The sequence below is a fragment of the Manis pentadactyla genome, chromosome 2 (genome assembly GCF_030020395.1).
Source record: "Manis pentadactyla isolate mManPen7 chromosome 2, mManPen7.hap1, whole genome shotgun sequence".
In the NCBI taxonomy this organism is placed as follows: domain Eukaryota; kingdom Metazoa; phylum Chordata; class Mammalia; order Pholidota; family Manidae; genus Manis; species Manis pentadactyla.
In genome coordinates this window covers 12,104,302-12,123,198 of record NC_080020.1, presented here as the reverse complement: position 1 = coordinate 12,123,198, position 18,897 = coordinate 12,104,302, and the positions used below count along the sequence as shown (strand labels likewise).

General features: G+C 43.7%; 1 protein-coding gene across 1 annotated transcript in view; it reads left to right on the top strand.

The window, feature by feature from the left end:
• Positions 1-18,897, top strand: part of ATP8A2 (ATPase phospholipid transporting 8A2) — a 544,332-nt gene that overhangs the window by 337,857 nt on the left and 187,578 nt on the right. The window contains exons 26-27 of the mRNA XM_036917383.2: positions 3,094-3,277; positions 6,514-6,624. Coding sequence (XP_036773278.1) covers positions 3,094-3,277; positions 6,514-6,624 — 295 coding nt within the window. The remainder of the gene's footprint in view (positions 1-3,093; positions 3,278-6,513; positions 6,625-18,897) is intronic.

The following is an 18,897-nucleotide window of genomic DNA, read 5'->3' as shown; positions in this document are numbered from 1 at the left end:
ACTTTATGTTCAGCCATGAGAATCATGACTTGACTCAACTTCCTTGAACTCTAAATCCCAGAGTGGCAAATGCAGTGAATATACTTGACTTGCTCCTTATCCCACGTGAGTTGGCTTATTGTTAAACCCCCAACCCCCCTATAACAGAAAAACAACAACTTAAACTTCCAAGAAAACCTTAGAGTTGTTCAGCAACTTCCTTATTCCACCACACCAGTCCTTCCATCCCCCGCAGCATTGTGTTCAAGTTCATGTGGCTGAGCTTGTGGCCCTGTGGGCTCCTGTCCTGCCCGGGGGCCTCCTTTCTCTCCAGACCACTTCAGGTCAGCTGATACAGAGGTCACCTGGCTTGATTACTTGGGTGGCATATGGAATCTCAAGGAACAATAGCCTCAGACCAGCCCAGTGCCGGTTAAGTGACTGTCCCAAGCTTTCTTGTGATGGCTTCGTGGGTGCAGGAGAATTGAGATTAAGGGTTGGCACCATTAGGTGAAGTGCCAGGAACTTCAGTGGATGAATAATTGTGGTTGAAGAGTGATTAGTGTCATCATCGAGAGAAGTGATTTGTGCAGAAGTACCCCTATTTTCTCGATCCACAGTACCCAAGTGTCTCAGTAATTCCTTTGCAAAGCCCCTTGGCCAAAATAAAACTGAATGGTTTCTAACTATTAAGTAATTAAGCTCAAACCTAAGAATTAGTTATGTCCTAACAATTTAGCAGACGCTTGAAACAATAATGCACATAAATGGAAAAAAGTATTACTTTTCTTTCATTCTTAACCACCATCATCACCAATGGTATGATACAGTGCACCTGTTGTGCACTGCAGCTCCTTGAGCCTTGGAGTAAGAGTGGGTGCTGCCTCCCTCATTTTCTATTCCACGATGTTTTTTTCCACAGAGTATTAGCTTTGTATCATAGCAGCCATGAAAACTCAGCTTCACAAAGGAATATCACATAAAGGAATGTAGCGTGATCTAATATTGCAACTAGGAGCTACTGTGAGCTAGTATTTTGTACCACCACCTGACGTGTTGCTGTATTTCCCTTGAAAATTTATGATTTCCACTGCAGGACCCCAGGGCACTTACATACTCTGTTTGGGAACCCTAGGTTGGATGACGTATAGTTCTCAGAAGTGTCCAATTTTCTTTTTCCAACAATTGAGTTTTGCAGGTGGGGTAGGAGAGAACATTTGTTTCCCACTTGTTAGTTAATGGTTTCACGTAAATATGTTACATCCATTTCATGAGTTGGGTGGTTCTTATTTCCCCCCATTTCATTGGTTCTCATGGAATTTCTCTGTGTAAATTGTATGGGGCACAGAATAAGGTCATGCCCAGCTCAGGTGTTTAACCTTAAATCCTACATTGTTTTCTCCATACGGTATTTGATATTAGCTTCCAGTAATTTCATGCGAGGCTACATTAGAGTAAGCCTCGCTCCTGCTACCAGGAAGGAGGTGATTCTGTTCTGTTCTGCTCTCAGCTGTCTAGAAGATCATACTTGGAAGCTATTTGTAAGTTCTGAAACGTGTCTATTAATTGGCACTGCTTAGCCAGCAGAAACTTAACTTTAGGAAGGCAGGATATGACAGGTGTCTTCCTATTTCAGCCTTCCTAATACTGGAAAGAAGAGCTATACTTGTTTTAGTCCAACCCACAGGACAGAATTAGTGCTTTTAAGTATGCTTATCAATAACAAAAAAGGAATAATCACAATTTTTAGTGGTTGTAATTGCACCAGGAGGCAGTAAATCTCCATCATTGAAAATCCCTGTGAAAATGATAGAAGAGATGTAATCATACAACACAGCTCCCAAAGGCCTCTCAGCCCTTAGATTCTGTTTTTGTAACTTGCTAATTTTCATTTCTTTGGAACTTAACACTTACAGAGTACCTTTGCTTTAAATTAAGCTTGCTGTCTCACCAAAAGCATTTCTTTCCTTTTACATTATACTTAATGTTGGTAATATTAAGTATAAGGTAAAAATATAAGTTTTCTGTTGGAAACAAGTATTTTTTGTGGGTTGGAGGCCATATGAAAGGTTGTAGTTCTACTGAAAAAGTCCTGGAGTGTCCATTCAAGAGTACGAGCCCAGCACCTACGTGGGTGCAGCCAGTATGGCTCTGGGAAAGCCAGAAAGGCCTTTATCTGTGGGTGTGGGTGTGTTAGTCACTAAAATTTTACCTGTGAAATTCCCAAATCAAAAATCCGCTCACCAATTAAGAATTTAAAATACATCAGTTCTAAGGTACTAGTAGTCTTATCACGTTGTTGTATTATCTGGTCTAAAACAAAACAAACGCCTCATTGTAGTTAAAGTTGCTGTGCTTTAGACCCCGTGGACTTATACTGGGTCTTCTCCCCCAGGTAACTTGAAGTCTTATGAAAAATAACCCCCTTCCTATGATTCCTCGTGGAGCAACCTCTTAGACCAGTGCCACCTGATGGTCTTCTTTAGGTTGTGCTTCTGCACAGCCAGCTTCAGTAGACCTGCTACCCCATGACTGCCCTTCTGAAACCCTTCTGCCTTGGCCGCCCTTCAAACACTGTCTCCATCTCTGAGGTGGAGATGGAGACGTCTTTCTTTTTTCTTCTTACTCGAGTCCTCTCTCTGCACTTCTCAATCACTGCCCTTCTGTGAAGGCAGATTTTATAGAAAATTCCCTTGCCAGCCCTTAGTTGCGTGTGATGTACAGCAAAGCAAAAATGGGGTCTGCTAGCTTTCTGATTTATTTGGAAGGCATTTCCTAAGACCTCTGTACTTAGCCTGACTGGCTTTATCATTTGGGGATGGGGGGGGCAAGGGTGCCCCCAAGGAGCTTGCATGCATGGCTCCCACTGAGTGGAGTGATTCAAATGGGCTGTGCTTTATGTTAGTTTTGAGTTGTGTATTTCATCTGTGAAGTTGGCAAATACTTGAAAGCCACAAGCTACTGTTTTCTGCAAGCTTCTTTGCACATGAGCATAGTATGTATGTATTGAATTTGGAAATTATCCAATAACTGCCCTTCTAATGCAGCTAATGTAGACAACAGCTGTTTCCTCTGGAAGGACTCATATAGTCATAGGTTCTTTCTTTCTTACAGAGTGTCTCCTCTGCAGAAGTCTGAGATAGTAGATGTTGTTAAGAAGCGGGTGAAGGCCATCACCCTTGCCATCGGGGATGGTGCGAATGATGTCGGGATGATCCAGACTGCCCACGTGGGTGTGGGCATCAGCGGGAACGAAGGCATGCAGGCGACCAACAACTCAGACTATGCCATCGCACAGGTCAGAGGCACGACTGACCAGCTGACCCGTCCTGTTGACAGAGATGTCAGCTGGGCATGAAGGCCTGGTTGGTATTTGACCACCTTCAGTGCAGCCCGAAAAACTCTGCCACCCCTCTGAGGTTGCCCTCTAGATAAAACCACCAGTGTATTTGGATTGATCTGTGTTCTTGATCTCGTGCAGTTCAGAGGCCCTGTCCTATGGGTTGGGTTTCTTTTGGCCAACTGTGGGGTTGGCTAAGCTGTCTGTCCTCTGGACAAGGTGCCGTTCCTGACAGACAGGTCTCTGATCCTGCTGATAATCTCTTACCCTCCACTGGCATGTCTGCTGTGCTGTCCCTGATACCATCCAGTGTCGAAGCTGTGCTCATAACATCCATCTTCGGCTTCCCCATCCTGGCATCTCCCCCCTTTCAGAAGGTGCTGGAACTCTCTATCAGGCATGTAAGGTCAGGAAGAGCAGTGACTGACAGGTGCTCTCTCTCTGAAGCTGTAACCAGGGCACTGCCCAGGGCCACTTCTGTAAGATGAATTGCTGAGACCATGACCTGGATTGGATGGCAGTTACCCTCTGGTCAGTAGCAAACAGCCCACAGCAGGCAGGCCAAGTTCAGCACATCCTCTCTGGACTGAAGGTTGCATGTGGAGGCCCCTCAGACACTTTGTAATTACTGTGCAGGTGGCCCAGGATGAAAGCCATGTTTTCTTTTTAATGACAGCCAAAAAATGAAGGAAAATAGCTAACTTCCTGACCCCCAGGGTACATTCTAGATCATTTGACCTGCTTGGTCTTCCAGAAAAATCCAGACGTCTCAGTGAACACAGATGGCGTTCTGCCATCTCCCAATTGCCGCGTGGGTGTGATTCGAGTCCTGCTCATTTGCTGGTTAGCTATGTTCTCTATTCCTCTGGTGTTTAGCCCTTTGAAGAATGCGTTAACTATAACCACATGAATACAAGTAACAGTGGCTTTTTCTCCCTCAAACTGAAATCAGGGGCTGGAATGGAGCATTAAAGAGCTTCCAGCAGCCCTAGGGCTTCAGGCTGGTCCTCTGCAGCTTTGGGACCTCACCTCCCCCCGCAGAGGTTCTGCATTAGATCATCTCTCGGTTTCCCTCCCAGCTCATGGTTCAGCAAGCTAAAGGAGGAATCACAAAAGCCTCATAGCTCTGAAAAGTACATGAAATCAGTCTTCTCCCTTTGTTGATCTTGAATAAATCCTCAAGATAATTACTGAAGTAGGTAGGAGGAAGAATTCTGATTTTATAGGTGGGATAACAGGCTTGTCCACATTAGGGGACCTGCTGCAGGTCTGAGCAGCCAGGACAGAAAAGACCAGACCTGCATGTGACCCTGGGGACCAGGCCTGCACACCTGCCCATTTACTTCCCTGAGTGGCTCCTCCCTGGCCTGCAGGACTCGGGCTTCCTGTCGTCTGTCAGCAGCTGTAGATGTTCTGTACCCCAGCATTATTAAATACTTGAGTTATGGCATCATATGGCTGCAAGAGATCTTCAGAGGTTTCCTAGGAGTTGCAGGCAAATATTTGTCTGTCTTTTGCCTTAAAATGTCTAGGGAAGGGAGATTCCATGACCTGCTTTATTGAACTACATTCTAATGGGATGTGGAGTCTGGAGCAATTGCTGCCTTCCCATTAAAAGCATCAAAGAAGGGTGGAGAGGGGAGCAGGGCTTCCTAACTCCATTCAGGGGTTTTCTCGCACCACCAGCATAATAGTCACCTCAGCCAGAGGAACCTGTGCGTGGCGCTCGGGCCTGTTCAGGGTCGGGTGCAGATCCTGCTTTTTCAGGGTAGCGCTGGCCCTGTCCCCCACCCCCCGCCCCAACAGGAGCTAAGCTGCCGCACCAACAGCCTAGCTTCCTCGACCATGATTAGTAGCCAGGAAGCCCTGCAACTGGATGAATTCCTTTGCTCCAGTGAAATGATAAATGTCTTTGGCTAAAGTTAACACCTTGTGCTTTACCTGTTTATCTCACCGTGGGTGAATACATTTTTGATTGGGTTTTGAGAAAGTGCCCCGCAGGATTATACATAGAAGCAAAAAAGCGGAACTCAAAGACTTGTCCTTGTGAGACTTAGGAAGTAGTCAGAGCTCCGGTTCCATGTCTTTCCCGCCTGCCTGTGCTTTTGTCCACAGGGGCAGCCCCCCCAGGACTGACACCTCTCCCCCCTGGCCCGTTGCCCTGCTCTTGGGAAGCCCCGGCAGCATTGTGCTTCCAGCCCTCGGCTGCCTGTCCCCCTCAGGAGAGAATCATTCCTGCCCCCTACCTTCTTGTTTTTTCAACGACCTCATGAAAACAGCATTTTGATTTAGGATATTTTTTTTTCTGCAACGCACCCCTTGTAGCGCTGAAGTCGAGGCGCTCCGGATGACTCCTGCAGATGTTCTCTGTGCCCATTGAAGCTTAGCACCAGGGGGTCCAGGTCAAATACAGACTTCCTTTTTATTTGTTTAGCTAGTCCCTTTATGACTCCCTATTCCCCTTTTGAATCCTTAATGAGCCTTTATGGGCAGTTTTATTTTTCCATATGCCCCTAACTCCTGCCATTCTGAAGTCGCCATTTCAGTACCGGAGTGTGTGGCTGACGGAACCGTCTGACCCAGGCCTTCCAGAAGAGCTCATTGAAGTGTGATGTCGTATCGGATTGAGCCCCCTTCTTTAGGGCTTGTTCTTCCTCTTGAAAAAAGAAATGTCTTTTTTAGAAAAATTGTGTTTTCCGTTTTTTCTACAGGCAGTTCATTTAAAAAGTTAAATGAATTGGAAATTTACAGCAGCAAAAGAATTTCCAATGTTTGTAGATGTTCTCAGTACAGTCTGATTCTCTTCTCTCTCCCAGGAGAATAATGGGGTGTGAGGTTCTGGACTGCCCTGCAACTTAGAAGGGGGAATTAGGTTTTCATTCAAGGCAGCCAGATGGGAACTCAGGGAGGAGCAAGTCTTCGTGAGCTTAGAGAGACCGCGAGGTGAGACAGGATAGTCCCGGATGGTATATTCACGCCAGAGCTCATCACTGTCCACACGACAAAACAAAACAAAGACCAAAGTAAAAAAACAAAGAAGCTAAAAACAGAAGCAATACCTAATACGGTTTTCTCTAATTAACCTGCAGCGTCTGGTTTCCTCTGCTACCTTGTCTGTCTGCTCCTCGGGACATTTTGTGACTTTTATCCCTAGACAATAGGCTCTTCTGAACTTTGTTATTTTTCTTTTCCAGTTTTCGTACTTAGAGAAGCTCCTGTTGGTTCACGGTGCCTGGAGCTACAATCGGGTGACCAAATGCATATTGTACTGCTTCTACAAGAACGTGGTCCTCTACATCATTGAGGTAAGCGAGGTGTACTTTTTGCTTGAAGAGGAAGGCCTTTTCCTGAGGGCATCTTTGGGTCATTTCGAGAAAGGATTTTGTTAATGTAAAAATTTTTTAAAGGTGCTGCTGTGGGGTGTTGAACCCTGTGACGCATATAACCTCTTTGCAGCTGGAGGCACCTTCTGGATCTAGGTCTTCCTGTTGAGTCACCGAAGCCAGGAGTCCGCACCTCTCTCCTCTGTACGGCGCCGCCTTCCTGCCCACTGTCCCTGACGGAGGGCTGAGGGCCCCTCCCATCCCAGGGCTCCTCCGGCCCTCGCTCTTCCTTGGCGTCCTTGGCTTGAGGAGACTCTTCCAGGGGGGTCAGAGGCGGAGCAGCAGGTGTTCACACCCTTAATGGCAGGCACTGAGGCGTTTCTGGGCCAACCGGTCAGTTTTTTCTTTCCCAGAATGAAAGGGCCTGATTTCTTGCTGAACTGCTCTTGGCACCTGCAGGTTTCCTGAGCCTTCCGTCCTTGCCTCTGGGATGTTTGGACAGTGCTACCCAAAGGGGAAGGTGTGGGCGTGAGTGGGGAGTCAGCCAACAAGGTAATTAAAAAGACTGCAGTGAACTCACTGAGTTGTCAGGCTGTTTTTGAAAAGGTTCATTCAGTTACAAGTCAAGTAAATGTGCTTGTTGGAGGTTCTAGCAGGGGAGGGGTAGAAAAAGCGGAGGGGCACGTCACGTCTGATCTCAGTGGAGTACCCACCACCTCGGTCCTCCTTTTTAAGAACAGCTCTGTTACCGAGATGTGGCTTTTGAGGCCACCATGACTAATCGATTTCCAGATGTGTTTAGGAAAGAGGAAGCAGCCAGTCCCTCTGTGGAGAAATGGAAAAGCAGCATTAATTGTGGAGCCTATCGGTATCTCATTCTGTTATGGGCGATTTTGTGTCTGATTTCTCAACTCTTGGTACAATTAATCACCAAGGCCTAGTCAACTTTTTCTTAAAATATTCTTAAAATCTTCCTTAAATACTCAGCTCAAATAATTTGACAAGCGGTTTGCCAGTGTAACTGTGACTAACCATATCATGACCAAACTGACTGCTCTTCCCTATTGAATATTCAGGTTAAACAGGTTCACGTCACTCTGTAACAAAACAACTAACAAGGAAATTTTCCCAAGTTGTGCAGGTTGTTCACTGCACAAGACTGACCAGCCAAAGGGGACATGGGAATGAAATGGAGGAAAACCTGAAAAAAAGAGACACATTTTTCTAATTTGCACCAAGGGCCACCTCCTTGCCGTGTGTGGTGATACTCACCTCAGTGCAGTCCTGATAAGAACTTTTAGATGTTCTATATAATGGGCTTTGTAGTTTCTATCTTCTTCTCATCTGCATTTTTACAATTCCCTTTTGGCACTTAAAGATGATTGTCCCCCTTCCTGTGGCATTTTTGCATCTGTGATAGGAGTCACTCCTTAATGTCACCTGGGGTCATGAGTAATTCCTGCTGGGGCTGAAGTAAGGGAGGGTGGGAAGCCCTGTCCCCACGTGTCATCCCAAGTATCTCACATGCACCATGAGCTCTGGGAGCTGCTGGGTTCACCAGGCTTCTTAATAATCTGTTTTTTCTCACAATCAGCAAATTACAGATAGTCTAGACTTCTTATCACAACCTTCTGCACAAGGCTCCCAGCCCTCTGCTTTCCAGAGCACCCTCTGGGGCCCTTCCCAGTCATTTACACCTACTATCTTGCCATCTGTTTTTAAGCCTCAAGTGGGCTGAGGATAAGAAGAGTGCAACTTTAGTCTGTCTGAAAAACTCCATTTGGATTGAGGTCCTGAAAATGCCATGTGAGTACCTTAAATTAATTTTCAGTTGTAGCTGAGCAACAGTAATGTTAAAGGGTCTTCCATCAACAGCCTTTGAAACATTCTTTACAAAATTAATTAATTAACCAAAAGTCTCTACCACTCTGTGCCCAGTTTTCTAGTTAGCATTTCCAGGAGATATTAATTTGAAAAACCAAGAAGACAAAATCTTTGACTGAGCCTAGACAGTAAAGTGTTGACTCAGTGCTTACTATAGCCAAATAACCTCTGTGGCATCAACGTGCACTTCACATTTTAAAAATAGGCAAGTACTACCTTGCATGCTATTTCAGTGGATTTTGAACTGAAAAGATCAAAGATGGTCATGATTTGGTTTCCACCTTTGCAATGAATAGTTTGTGTTCTAGAAGTTACTTTGTAGTTAATTCCTTAAGTGCGGATGAATGAAATATATCACACATTTCTCTTAAATGGTTGTCTTGTAACTCAAGGAGAAACTTTACAACAAGCCAGTATGTTCTCATCTCAAGTGTTCTCTGATGTAATGATCAATCACTAAATATACAGTCTAAAAGCAATTTGACAGATTAAAAAAAATACACACATGTCCGCGCGCACACACACACACACACACTTATATAGCTATTATGAGGATCATTATACAATTTGAATTACCAATAAAGGTTGTATGGAAGAACAATGAGCCTATAATGTAATACAATCTGCTCACTTGGTATCCTAACCTATATAACACTGGATTTCTCTAAGGAAGGAATACATGGCTCTATTCTCACTGTAGTTTGCAAACTGAAAGGTCCTCCACTTTCATCCCCAAACACTTTATGCATTTTTTCTGACCTGAGGTATTTTCTGACCTTTTTTCTCTGTATTTGTAGAGGTGTTTACATATACAGTCAAATCAATATTCTTACGTTAATGTCATCATGCTGTGCAGTATGTTCTGTTCTGCAGTTCATGTTTTACTTTAAAGTGTATTTTGGAGCTCATTCTCTGTAACTGCTCATCGATCCATTGCATGGCATTTCACAGTACTGCTTTCTTATAATCCTGCATTGATAAACATGCAATTCATCTCCAGTTCACCCCCAAAATGCCTTGTGGAATAGCAGCTTTCCCTCTAAACAGGCCTTAAATATTCCACCAAAATGATGTTGATCTCAGACCATTTTTACTAAAGTGCCTTGAACATAATAACACCTGGGCCACTTACGTATTATTACCTGTGCCCCAGTTCTTTGTTGCTGACAGATCTTCCTTAATGCTTGTTTGATATGCCACATAAAATGTATTCAGGTAAAGTAACCATTGGTTCAAATGATTAAAAAATAGCAATGAAATGATGGCATCAGTGATTCCGCAGTCACCGTATTAATGGGTGAAACTATAACTACATACAACCTTTGCTCTCCATCTCCTCTGCGACTGCCTTGATTTAGTAATTTTTGCCCGGATGATAGCAGAACCTGCCAGCTTCACCCCCCTTCCCCCCCCTCAACCATCTATAATGCAGCCAGGATGAGCTTTCTGAAACATACTGACCAGTTGCAGTAGCTGGCACAACATCTGGAACAGAGGTGCTCAAAAGTGTTGGCAGTGAGTGAGCAGATGACCACCACTACTCTCCTCAACTCCTCAGGGTCCCCATAAAATCCTCATCTCTCCCTCTGTGCCCTCCCCCCTGGTCTGGGTTCTCATGGTTACCAGCCACATCTCCTAGTTATCATCTCCCACTTATCCGCATGTCCATCCTTATTTTGTGTTTAATTGACATATTGAAGCATAATTAATACACAGTAAGAGACACCTGCTATTGGCATACAGGTCTATGAATTAAAACTGGGTTTTTGTAATTAGAAACTAGCTGGCGGCTTCCTGTCTGACTCCCGTAGAGGATGACAGCATGCTCTGGAGTGTAGAGGTCAGTGCACTGATGATTGTGCAGCCCTATGACTGTCTTTAATGCCACCGAACTGGGCGCTTAAAAATGGTTAAAATGGTGAACTTGATGCTGTCTGTCTTTTACCACAAAAACTGCTAAACAGTTGAAAAAAATGTCACAAGCACTTTGTTCCTTTCGTCACCTTGAGGGAAACAAAAATGTAGCCAGACCACATGCTCTGGGAAGCCTGTTGAAGGTTTGGAAAACAAACTTTATGTGTAATTTTGCTTTGTAATGAGACCGATTCGATGCTCAGCTTTGTGGCCATGACCACATTTCTCAGAAGGTAAAACCTTGTCCTGAGGTGGACGACATGAGCTTCATTGCTGGATGGTGGCTCCCTCCCAGCCAGCCGGGGGTCTGGGCTGGGGGCCAGGAGAAGGAACACAGTCGCAAAGGCAGGGCATGGGGCTGCATGAGATGCAGGAGCGGCCGAGGAAGGGGATCTGAACCACAAGATGGGAGTTTCATCACTGTTGGCAGTGGGGATTCCTTTTTCATTCTGGGACAGGCAAGTTACCTAGTAAAAGCGATTTCAGAAAATTTGTCTGTCAATATGTAGGGCAGATGGTAAGCAGAGACCCGTAATGTCATTTTGTAGTTTTAACCTGAGGCGTAAATCATGACTATTATGTAACTATTTCCCAATATAATTTATAAACAGGAAAGACAGATTTTTAAAACCTCTTTGATTTTGACACTGGGAAGAACGTATCTTAAATGCAAAGATTGGAGGGCGGGAGGTTAGGGAAGTCCTGATGTGACTGCCGTCTGGTAATTCCTAAAGAGAAGTGCTGATTAAATTCCTCAAAGTTCCTATACTGTGTAAGAAACAGGGAGCTGGTTATTCAGAATTTCCCGAATACAGTACATTTCCCAAACAGCAGCAACAGCATTTTAAGCACATACTGGGTGTGCATCTGTCTGTGGACTTTCTGAGCCCCTAGGGAAAGGCCAGTTGGAATGGATAAAATTTTTGCTGATAACAAAGTTCAAACAAAGAAATAATAGGAAAGTTACTTGAATTTAACCTGTATTTTGAAACACTATGGTACAGTCTCTTGTAAACTTTGGTAAAACATGCATATACCAAATTGGATTTGACATAGAAATAAGACTTTGAAATCTGGGTGGTGGTGATCAGTTGGTGGATTCTAACACACAGAATAACCATAACACACAGATACTGATGTGGAAAACAATGGGAGTTTTATACCACTTGGAGTGTCTACTTATTTTTGGCAAAATGTATAAGAACTTTCAACGTTTTCCTGGGATCATTAAGCCAGTATGGGATTCAGGCCAGGGAAGCAGGATGGAGATTCAGCATGGAGGTCTGAAATTATTATCGCTGAATGAGAAATGGAGATTTAAAGCTTAATTGTCTTGAGGCCTAATGAAACCTAACCAAACTAGCTGCTTGTTGATTAAGCCTTTTTGATATCTGACAAGCCTAAGACAAGCAAACAAACAAACAAACAGCCTGTGCTCTAGAATGCTGCAGGATGTGAGGGAAGGCTCACCAGCATTTCGTTTTCTGTCTAAAACAGTAAGTGAATTATGGTTCATGTATAAACTGGCCTTTGAATCCAGAAAATTCTCAGTACAGGAATACTTTGAATTTATATTTTCTGAAAACATATACATATTCACTTTAGCTGTTTCACAACTTTTTTTTTCCTGTTGGGCCTCTGGGAGGTTTTGTGCTCTCTCCCACCCCCCTGCCTCCCCCGACGTTTCAGGTCATTATCATTTGAAAATAATTATGTCTAAACTGCTTGTGGCCAGCCCCTATTTCATGTCCTGTCAGGTTGGTTTCTTGTTTGCAGATCCTTAATGAAATATGTCCTGTGCAGAGAGGCTGTGCATTTGGTGAGTCATACTCGAAGCAGGTGTCTCTTTCCTGGTAGTGACCCCGACTGCATTACGAATGGGGAAAGAAGGTCCTGACTTTGCATAGATTTTGCTTTAAATGTTAGGCTCTAGAAAGAATTTTAAACACTGCTCGACGTTTTATCCAGTAACTTTTGCCCCTTTTGGCTATAATGCATGACTTAAATAGACCTCGATAAAATGTATTTCATTCTTGACACATGAATGGTGAAAGACAGACTTCCTGATAAATAAGCTTTCCTCTTCTGGCCTGTGCATCTGCCTCATCAGAGGTGGCTTTATGTTTCCTGATGCAGAGACATTATTTGAGGGGATAGATTGGCAGTCACGACTTAATGGTAGCGTGAATAGGTAAGGGTGAATCGGAAAGCACAGTCAACATACAGACCTTTCTGTAAAGGCTGTGGCTTCATCAATGTGAAACCATCCATTTTCTGTTAGAAGCTTTGATGAGGTGCTGACCACCTACCCTGTGGCAGGCGGATGTTCAGACCAGGACCCCGGGACAAGTTCCACAAAGTTCTCCATTCCACGGGGACAGCGGTGGCATGTTGGGAATGAGAAGAACTCCAGCTGTGGAAAAGCTGTGTGCACAGGCCTGGTGCCAAACCCATTCCCAGAGCTTCCCAGCTTGGAGAGTCCTGGACTACCTGGGTGATTCTCATTTTGTGCTGATAGGTGTAGAGCAATAATTACAATTTTAATATATTGGAAGAGAGCTGTTTCGAGAATGGCTTGCCGGCGGGCAATGTGAACATGGGAACGAACGAGAAATAGAAACATTCTGTGCGGTGCTCTCCTCGCCTCATGCACCCTCATGCTCCACGCCAGGCGCTCTCGGGTCGTGGCTTCAAGAAGAACAAGACAGGGCCCTTGCTCTTGGAATCAAGTAGGGATGTAGGTAAGACCCCCACAGTTACAGGACAGCATGTTGGGTGCTGGCGTAGAGGAAGACAGCTTGCAGTGCAAACTCTCAGGCTTCCAGGACGAAAAGAGTTAAGACCCGAAGGATGAGCAGGAGCCGTGCAGGTGATGGGGCGGGAGGAGAGCGTCAGGTCAGGATGCCAGATGGGGGCTGGGACCTGCCTTTCCCATTCCACCCTCTCTGTTTATTCCAGCTCTGAGGTAAGTGGCAGAAGTCAGCGGGGCCCTTAGTAAACAACAGGCAGGAAGTGCACTTTGCTGGGGTTTTATTTTTCAGTAGGATGGTGGCTACAGAACTAGTTGGACTTGGGCTTAGGAATGTTCTCTCAAGGCCTGGCTGACTGCTGCTCATTTGTAGAGCTAAGAGTTTATTAGCAAAAAGCAGAGGGGGTAGTGGGTTTGGGTAGCAGGGAACAGTAGTTATAAAGCCAGAGGATTAGCAGTAGTCTGGAGGGGTTCCCCTACAAGATACACAATCACTTTGAACTTTATAAAAATAGACCCTGACTGCTTCTCGTGTGTGACAACATACCTTTTTTAATGATGTTTTTGCAGCTGTTTTATCTAAAAGGACCATTATAAAGATCTGACATTTTTAAAAACGTATTTAGGCACTGATGTTTTAAAAATTAAGTCTCTAACTCCATAAAATGTTTAAACTTGCCTGGAAGTAAAAAAAGTTCTTATCCCAAAACAAAGTCAATGCAAAGGACTCACAGGACCGTTGTTGCCTCTCAGAGATGAGCTGTGAGCTGGCTATGTGCTTTATTTTACCAGGGTGCCTCCCCTACCTGGTGCTGTGGCAGAAACGAATCAACCCCCTGCAAGGGAGTCCAGCTCATCACCAGGGGCACTGCAGCTCACGTTTTCCAACTTCCCTTCCTTAAGGTGCTATTGCATTCAAAGCTAGCACCTGCATGGCTTAGTCCTGGGTGCTGGTCAGGACGAATGTCATTTCTGTTGACCAAATTGGTTGTGACTTCCCTAGTGGCAGGTATTGGTTCTTTCTGACTTTGCCCCTGACAGGACTAAGTATACAGGGCTCAATGAACAGATAATCAATTGAGCACATTCTAATGAGGCCAACATAGAAGAAACTAAGGGCTTTTTGTTTTTTGCTTTTTTTTTTTTGAACGTAAGAGAAGATTACTTAAGTAGCATGTTTTATAATGGGTTGTAGTTTTTAGGAAATGCCTTTCCTATCCAACTTAAATCTTTTCTGTTGGAATTTTCATTCAGAGAAGTATACCCTCCACCTAGTAGAAGATTAAATCATTTTACAATTTGTTTAACTTCATCTTTTGAGAGAAAAATGGTTCATTTTGATTGCAGTCTTTAAATACATTCCTGCCTTAAACTACCTTTTATTTTGGCTGAAACTGCCAAATAGATTTTCACTCTGGTGAAATTGATTTTACCAGTTAGATTTCTTTCTGTCAGTTTTTCTTGCTGTTTTTCTGTGTTTGTATGTTTCTCCTGTATTACCTTCTGAACTTTCTTCTGCCAGTAAGAGATCAGGTTTCCTAAAACTTGAAATCAGATTTCCTTTAATTTTTAAAACTAAGTTTGTGATAGTGTCTAAGGACCAATCCACTGATCATGCCTGTCTATCCATTTTCATCTCTGAACACCCAAATAACACCATTCTAAGCAAGTAGATTTCAGTGACACTCGATTAACGGTGGTAGGAAGTCCAAGATCAAGAATGGAGACTTTGGTTATATAGGCTGTCGAAAAGATAAGGTGCCGAGAAAGAATATGTTTTGTAGCAGATGAAGTAGAAGGTAATGGGAAGAAACAAGCCCACAATGAACATATTGCTCCCACAATGCAGAAGGGTCACCTTTTTTAGGCCATCCTTCATCTGCCTGGAGCACATCAAGAGTGGGTGCCTTCTCTTTGACTTTTCTCTAAACTAGCCAGACCGACTTAGGGAAGAGAAACAGATTTTGCCCATCATTTAAAAATAACCTTTTTACAGGCAAGTAAAATGTAACTGTGATAATGCAGTTCCTTTTCTTGGACTTAGTTTTTGGCTTTGACCTCTAGTTAAAATAGCTTCTGTCATGCCAGGGATGGCACCAAGAAGCTCATTTCCCATCCAGTGAATGCCCGTGCTTTTAAGTGGTAAATAATCTCTATTGCATCCTGACAACTCATTTGAGCCACTATCTTGGTTTTCCAAAGGATGTCTTAGGGGTTTAGCGTGCCCTTCACTTCTTAGTGCCAGTGTCCTGGCAGATGAAGCAGACTGTTTAAAGAAAGCTCAAGAATGGGACTGATGTATATGTCTTCTTGCCTGACTTTTCAAATGGGGAAAGGCAGAGCAGATTTGTATCATTAAATGCTGTTTGTACCTCTAGAGCATGCCAATAAGAGAATATTGATTAAAATGTTGGCCTCTTTTATCCAGGGATTACAGAATGAAGGTTATTATTGCTCCTTTAACTAAGCTGCGTGTTGTTTTGATAATCTTTTTGTGAGTCACTTGTCAATTTAAAAGTTCCTAACATTAGGTATTAACAGGAAGCTTTTACCTCCTTGTTAGCCTTACTGTATTGGTTTCCTTTATTCCTTTGAAGGTATTCGTGTGGTACATCACTCTCTTTTTTTATAAGCTCTGATTTGCACACAGGGAATTAGCCCATTTTAGTTTACAGTTCCATGAGTCATAACACATGCATGCAGGTCAGGTCATCACCACTACCCTTGGGTGTAGAACAGTGTCATCACTCCAGAAATCTCCCCCAACCCCCTTTGTAATCAGTCTCTACCCTCACACCCGTTCTCTAGCAACAACCAGTCTGTTACTGGACTCTGGGGTTTTGCCTTTCTTAGAATGTCACATGAATGGAACTGTACCCGTATATGCTCTTCTGATTCTGACTTCTTTCATCCAGCATAATATAATGCATCTGAGATTCATCCGTGTCGTTGTATTTGTAGCTTATTCTTTTTTATTGCTGAGTAGTATTCCATTGTGGGAATAGAGTTTCCCATGGTTGGGGAATTCTGGAAGCACTATCCCAGGTAGTTGTGAACCAGGGACCAGGAAGCCATTGGTAAAACTTGACTAGAACAACACTGATCATAAAAGCAAGATGCTGGTGGTGAAGGGGTGAGCCAGCCTTGCAAACAGCTCCTGCTCCCCCTTCCTGGGGAGGAGACTTGGTCTTCCTAGAACTGCTCAGCCATCTGCTGCCTCACTGGTGCCTGCCATCAGCAGAGAGCAGCAGTTGGGGTGGGGTGGGGCTCCCCAGGCAGACCACCTGGGGGCTTTGCTTACAGCCCAAGGCATGCAAATTCAGGCATGCCTCCTGACCACTCCCAGCCCAGAATCCCTCTCTGTACAATGAGGCTAATAAAGTACAAGCATCAAAAAGTTTGTGAGGATTAAGTAAATTCATAAAAGCCTTTAGCCTGGTGCCAACCACATAGCGAGTCACAGATTAGCCTTTAACAGTATTTTAAGGTATTTAACATTAGACAAACCTTATGACTACAGTGCCATAATGGGCTTGAGATTCTTCTGGTTCATGCTTCCAAACAGGAATCTGCCCCACCACAGCATGGCAGTCATCTAGTCCACCCACTGCTGGAAACCTTCAGGGAGGAGATAGGTCTCCTCATACTACGTCTTTATTGGACAGCTCTACCTTAAATGTAGCTTTTTTTATATGCTGCAACTATGTATAATCACCGTGGAAAAATTCCTGAGTAACCATGATCAGATTTGCTTGATGAACATGAAGTTTGGTTGCTTTTGTCCATGCATTGCTCATAATTGAGGTGTTAATAAATAATTGTAATGTGGTCACCTGTTTATAACTGAGAAATTATTCTAATATCATCTGTGGTCTAATCTTCTCCCTCGGGTGGCATTTGCCGATTTCATTGATTAACTTAAAACCTTTGAGGCTCACACACTTTGCCTGAGTTACGTAAGAGCATTTAAATGAGAGATTAAAACTGATGTACTTGTCCCTTGAAACTCCAGCCCCTGAACAGTCCACTCTGCTGGAATTTGCTAGAAGGAATCCATGTGAGAGTGGTTCCAGTACTCCCAGAATGTGAGTATTGCTGGTTTCTGTCAAAGCCAGGCCATCTTGGTTGACTGAAACTAGTTCTCCAGGCTACACTGGGTCAAGATGTCTCCTGCTTTTATAGCCCAAAAAGAGCACCTGTCAACTGCCTGAAAACACAACTTCCTCTCTGCCTGTGTACAGGCCAGGTAGGAACTGTGCTGCCAGAGATAAGCTGGTGCTTTCAGGTGGTAACGTGTTATGTTGACCTTGGGTATTTTTCCACTAGGACCAACTATAGCCTTAAAATATCCAGGGGTTCTATCAGTTACACCTGCCTCTAGGGTGCTTTGAAATTCACCTGCTTTGGCACACCCACCATAAGAACAAGCCAACAGTGCGTGGCCACTGGTATGCACTCATATGACAATGGAAGACAGATTTCCTGTCCTTGTTGCTGAGTATATTATTAAATCAGTGAAAGCTGGTGCATTTTGTATATGCTGACTTTTGGGGGGATGGAAGGGTCTTAGAAAAACTTACTGAAAAGACAGTGCTCTAATGGGTCATGGTAAAGGCCATTGGTATCTCTCTTGTTCTTGATCTGTTCATAGTGTCATTAGCTGATGCAAAATGTGCATTTCACTTAGTGATTCTTGCTGAAAATGTTGAAAGCTCACATGAAGTATTCCCAATATCTTGTTATTTTGACCCTGAATGCATCTGAAAAGACTGATGGAAAACTCATAGGGAAGTTATCTAGCAGCTATCGTTTTCTTTGCACCTGAATGACACCAAGCAGATGGCCACTGTTTTTACACTGGTCCCCCAGGCCCGTCTTCCCAGGAGTGCTTCCTGGAATAAGTGCAGCCATATACTTAACGACGACCGTGTTTATCCATGGGCTTTGGGGTTTGGTTTTCTTTGCCTCTTTCTGTTTGTGTGGTTCTTAGAAATCTGTCTGTAATGGAAATTCCTGTGAAGCCTCCCATAGGAACACTGCCTCTTCCTGCGTAACTCCTGTTTGCCAACTGCCTCCTGTGAGTATAGCCAGGCCATGGTTCACCTGCCTGCGGCTGGAGGCTGGGCAGAAAGGAGTCACCACTGATCTTGTTTTCTGCTTCTGTAGCATCTTCGCAACATTCATCCTGCAAGTGATATCTGCCCATATCAAGAAATGCTAAGCAATGGTTTCCCTTAAAAGCCCTAAAGTCAGCTTAAAATAATTAAGTCATTATTGCTGATTAAGTTGGTAGAATGAATTCTAAAGAATAAAATTAGGATAATATGCAAAATCAAGTGTTTCTGCCTACAACGAGTTACAAAAAAGATTTAAGTATTAATCAAAAGATGTAATATTCAGAATGAGTTTTAATGTACTAAAGCTGTAGTAAGAAAAGTCCCACTGTAAAAGCCAATCAATAAATAGAAATACCTACCTGCTCTTGGATAGGAAGAAATGTGTGTGCACGTGCACACACACACACACACACACACACACACACACACACACCTGCATACACATATATCTGTACAATATATAATCGCAAAGGATCAAAATGATTATTTAAAGAAATGCTGAAGATCATAAGATATAAATATGAGAAAATAGCCGGGAACTTTTAAAATACAAGTGTTAAGAGGAATTTGTTACACTAAATGTTAAGCAGA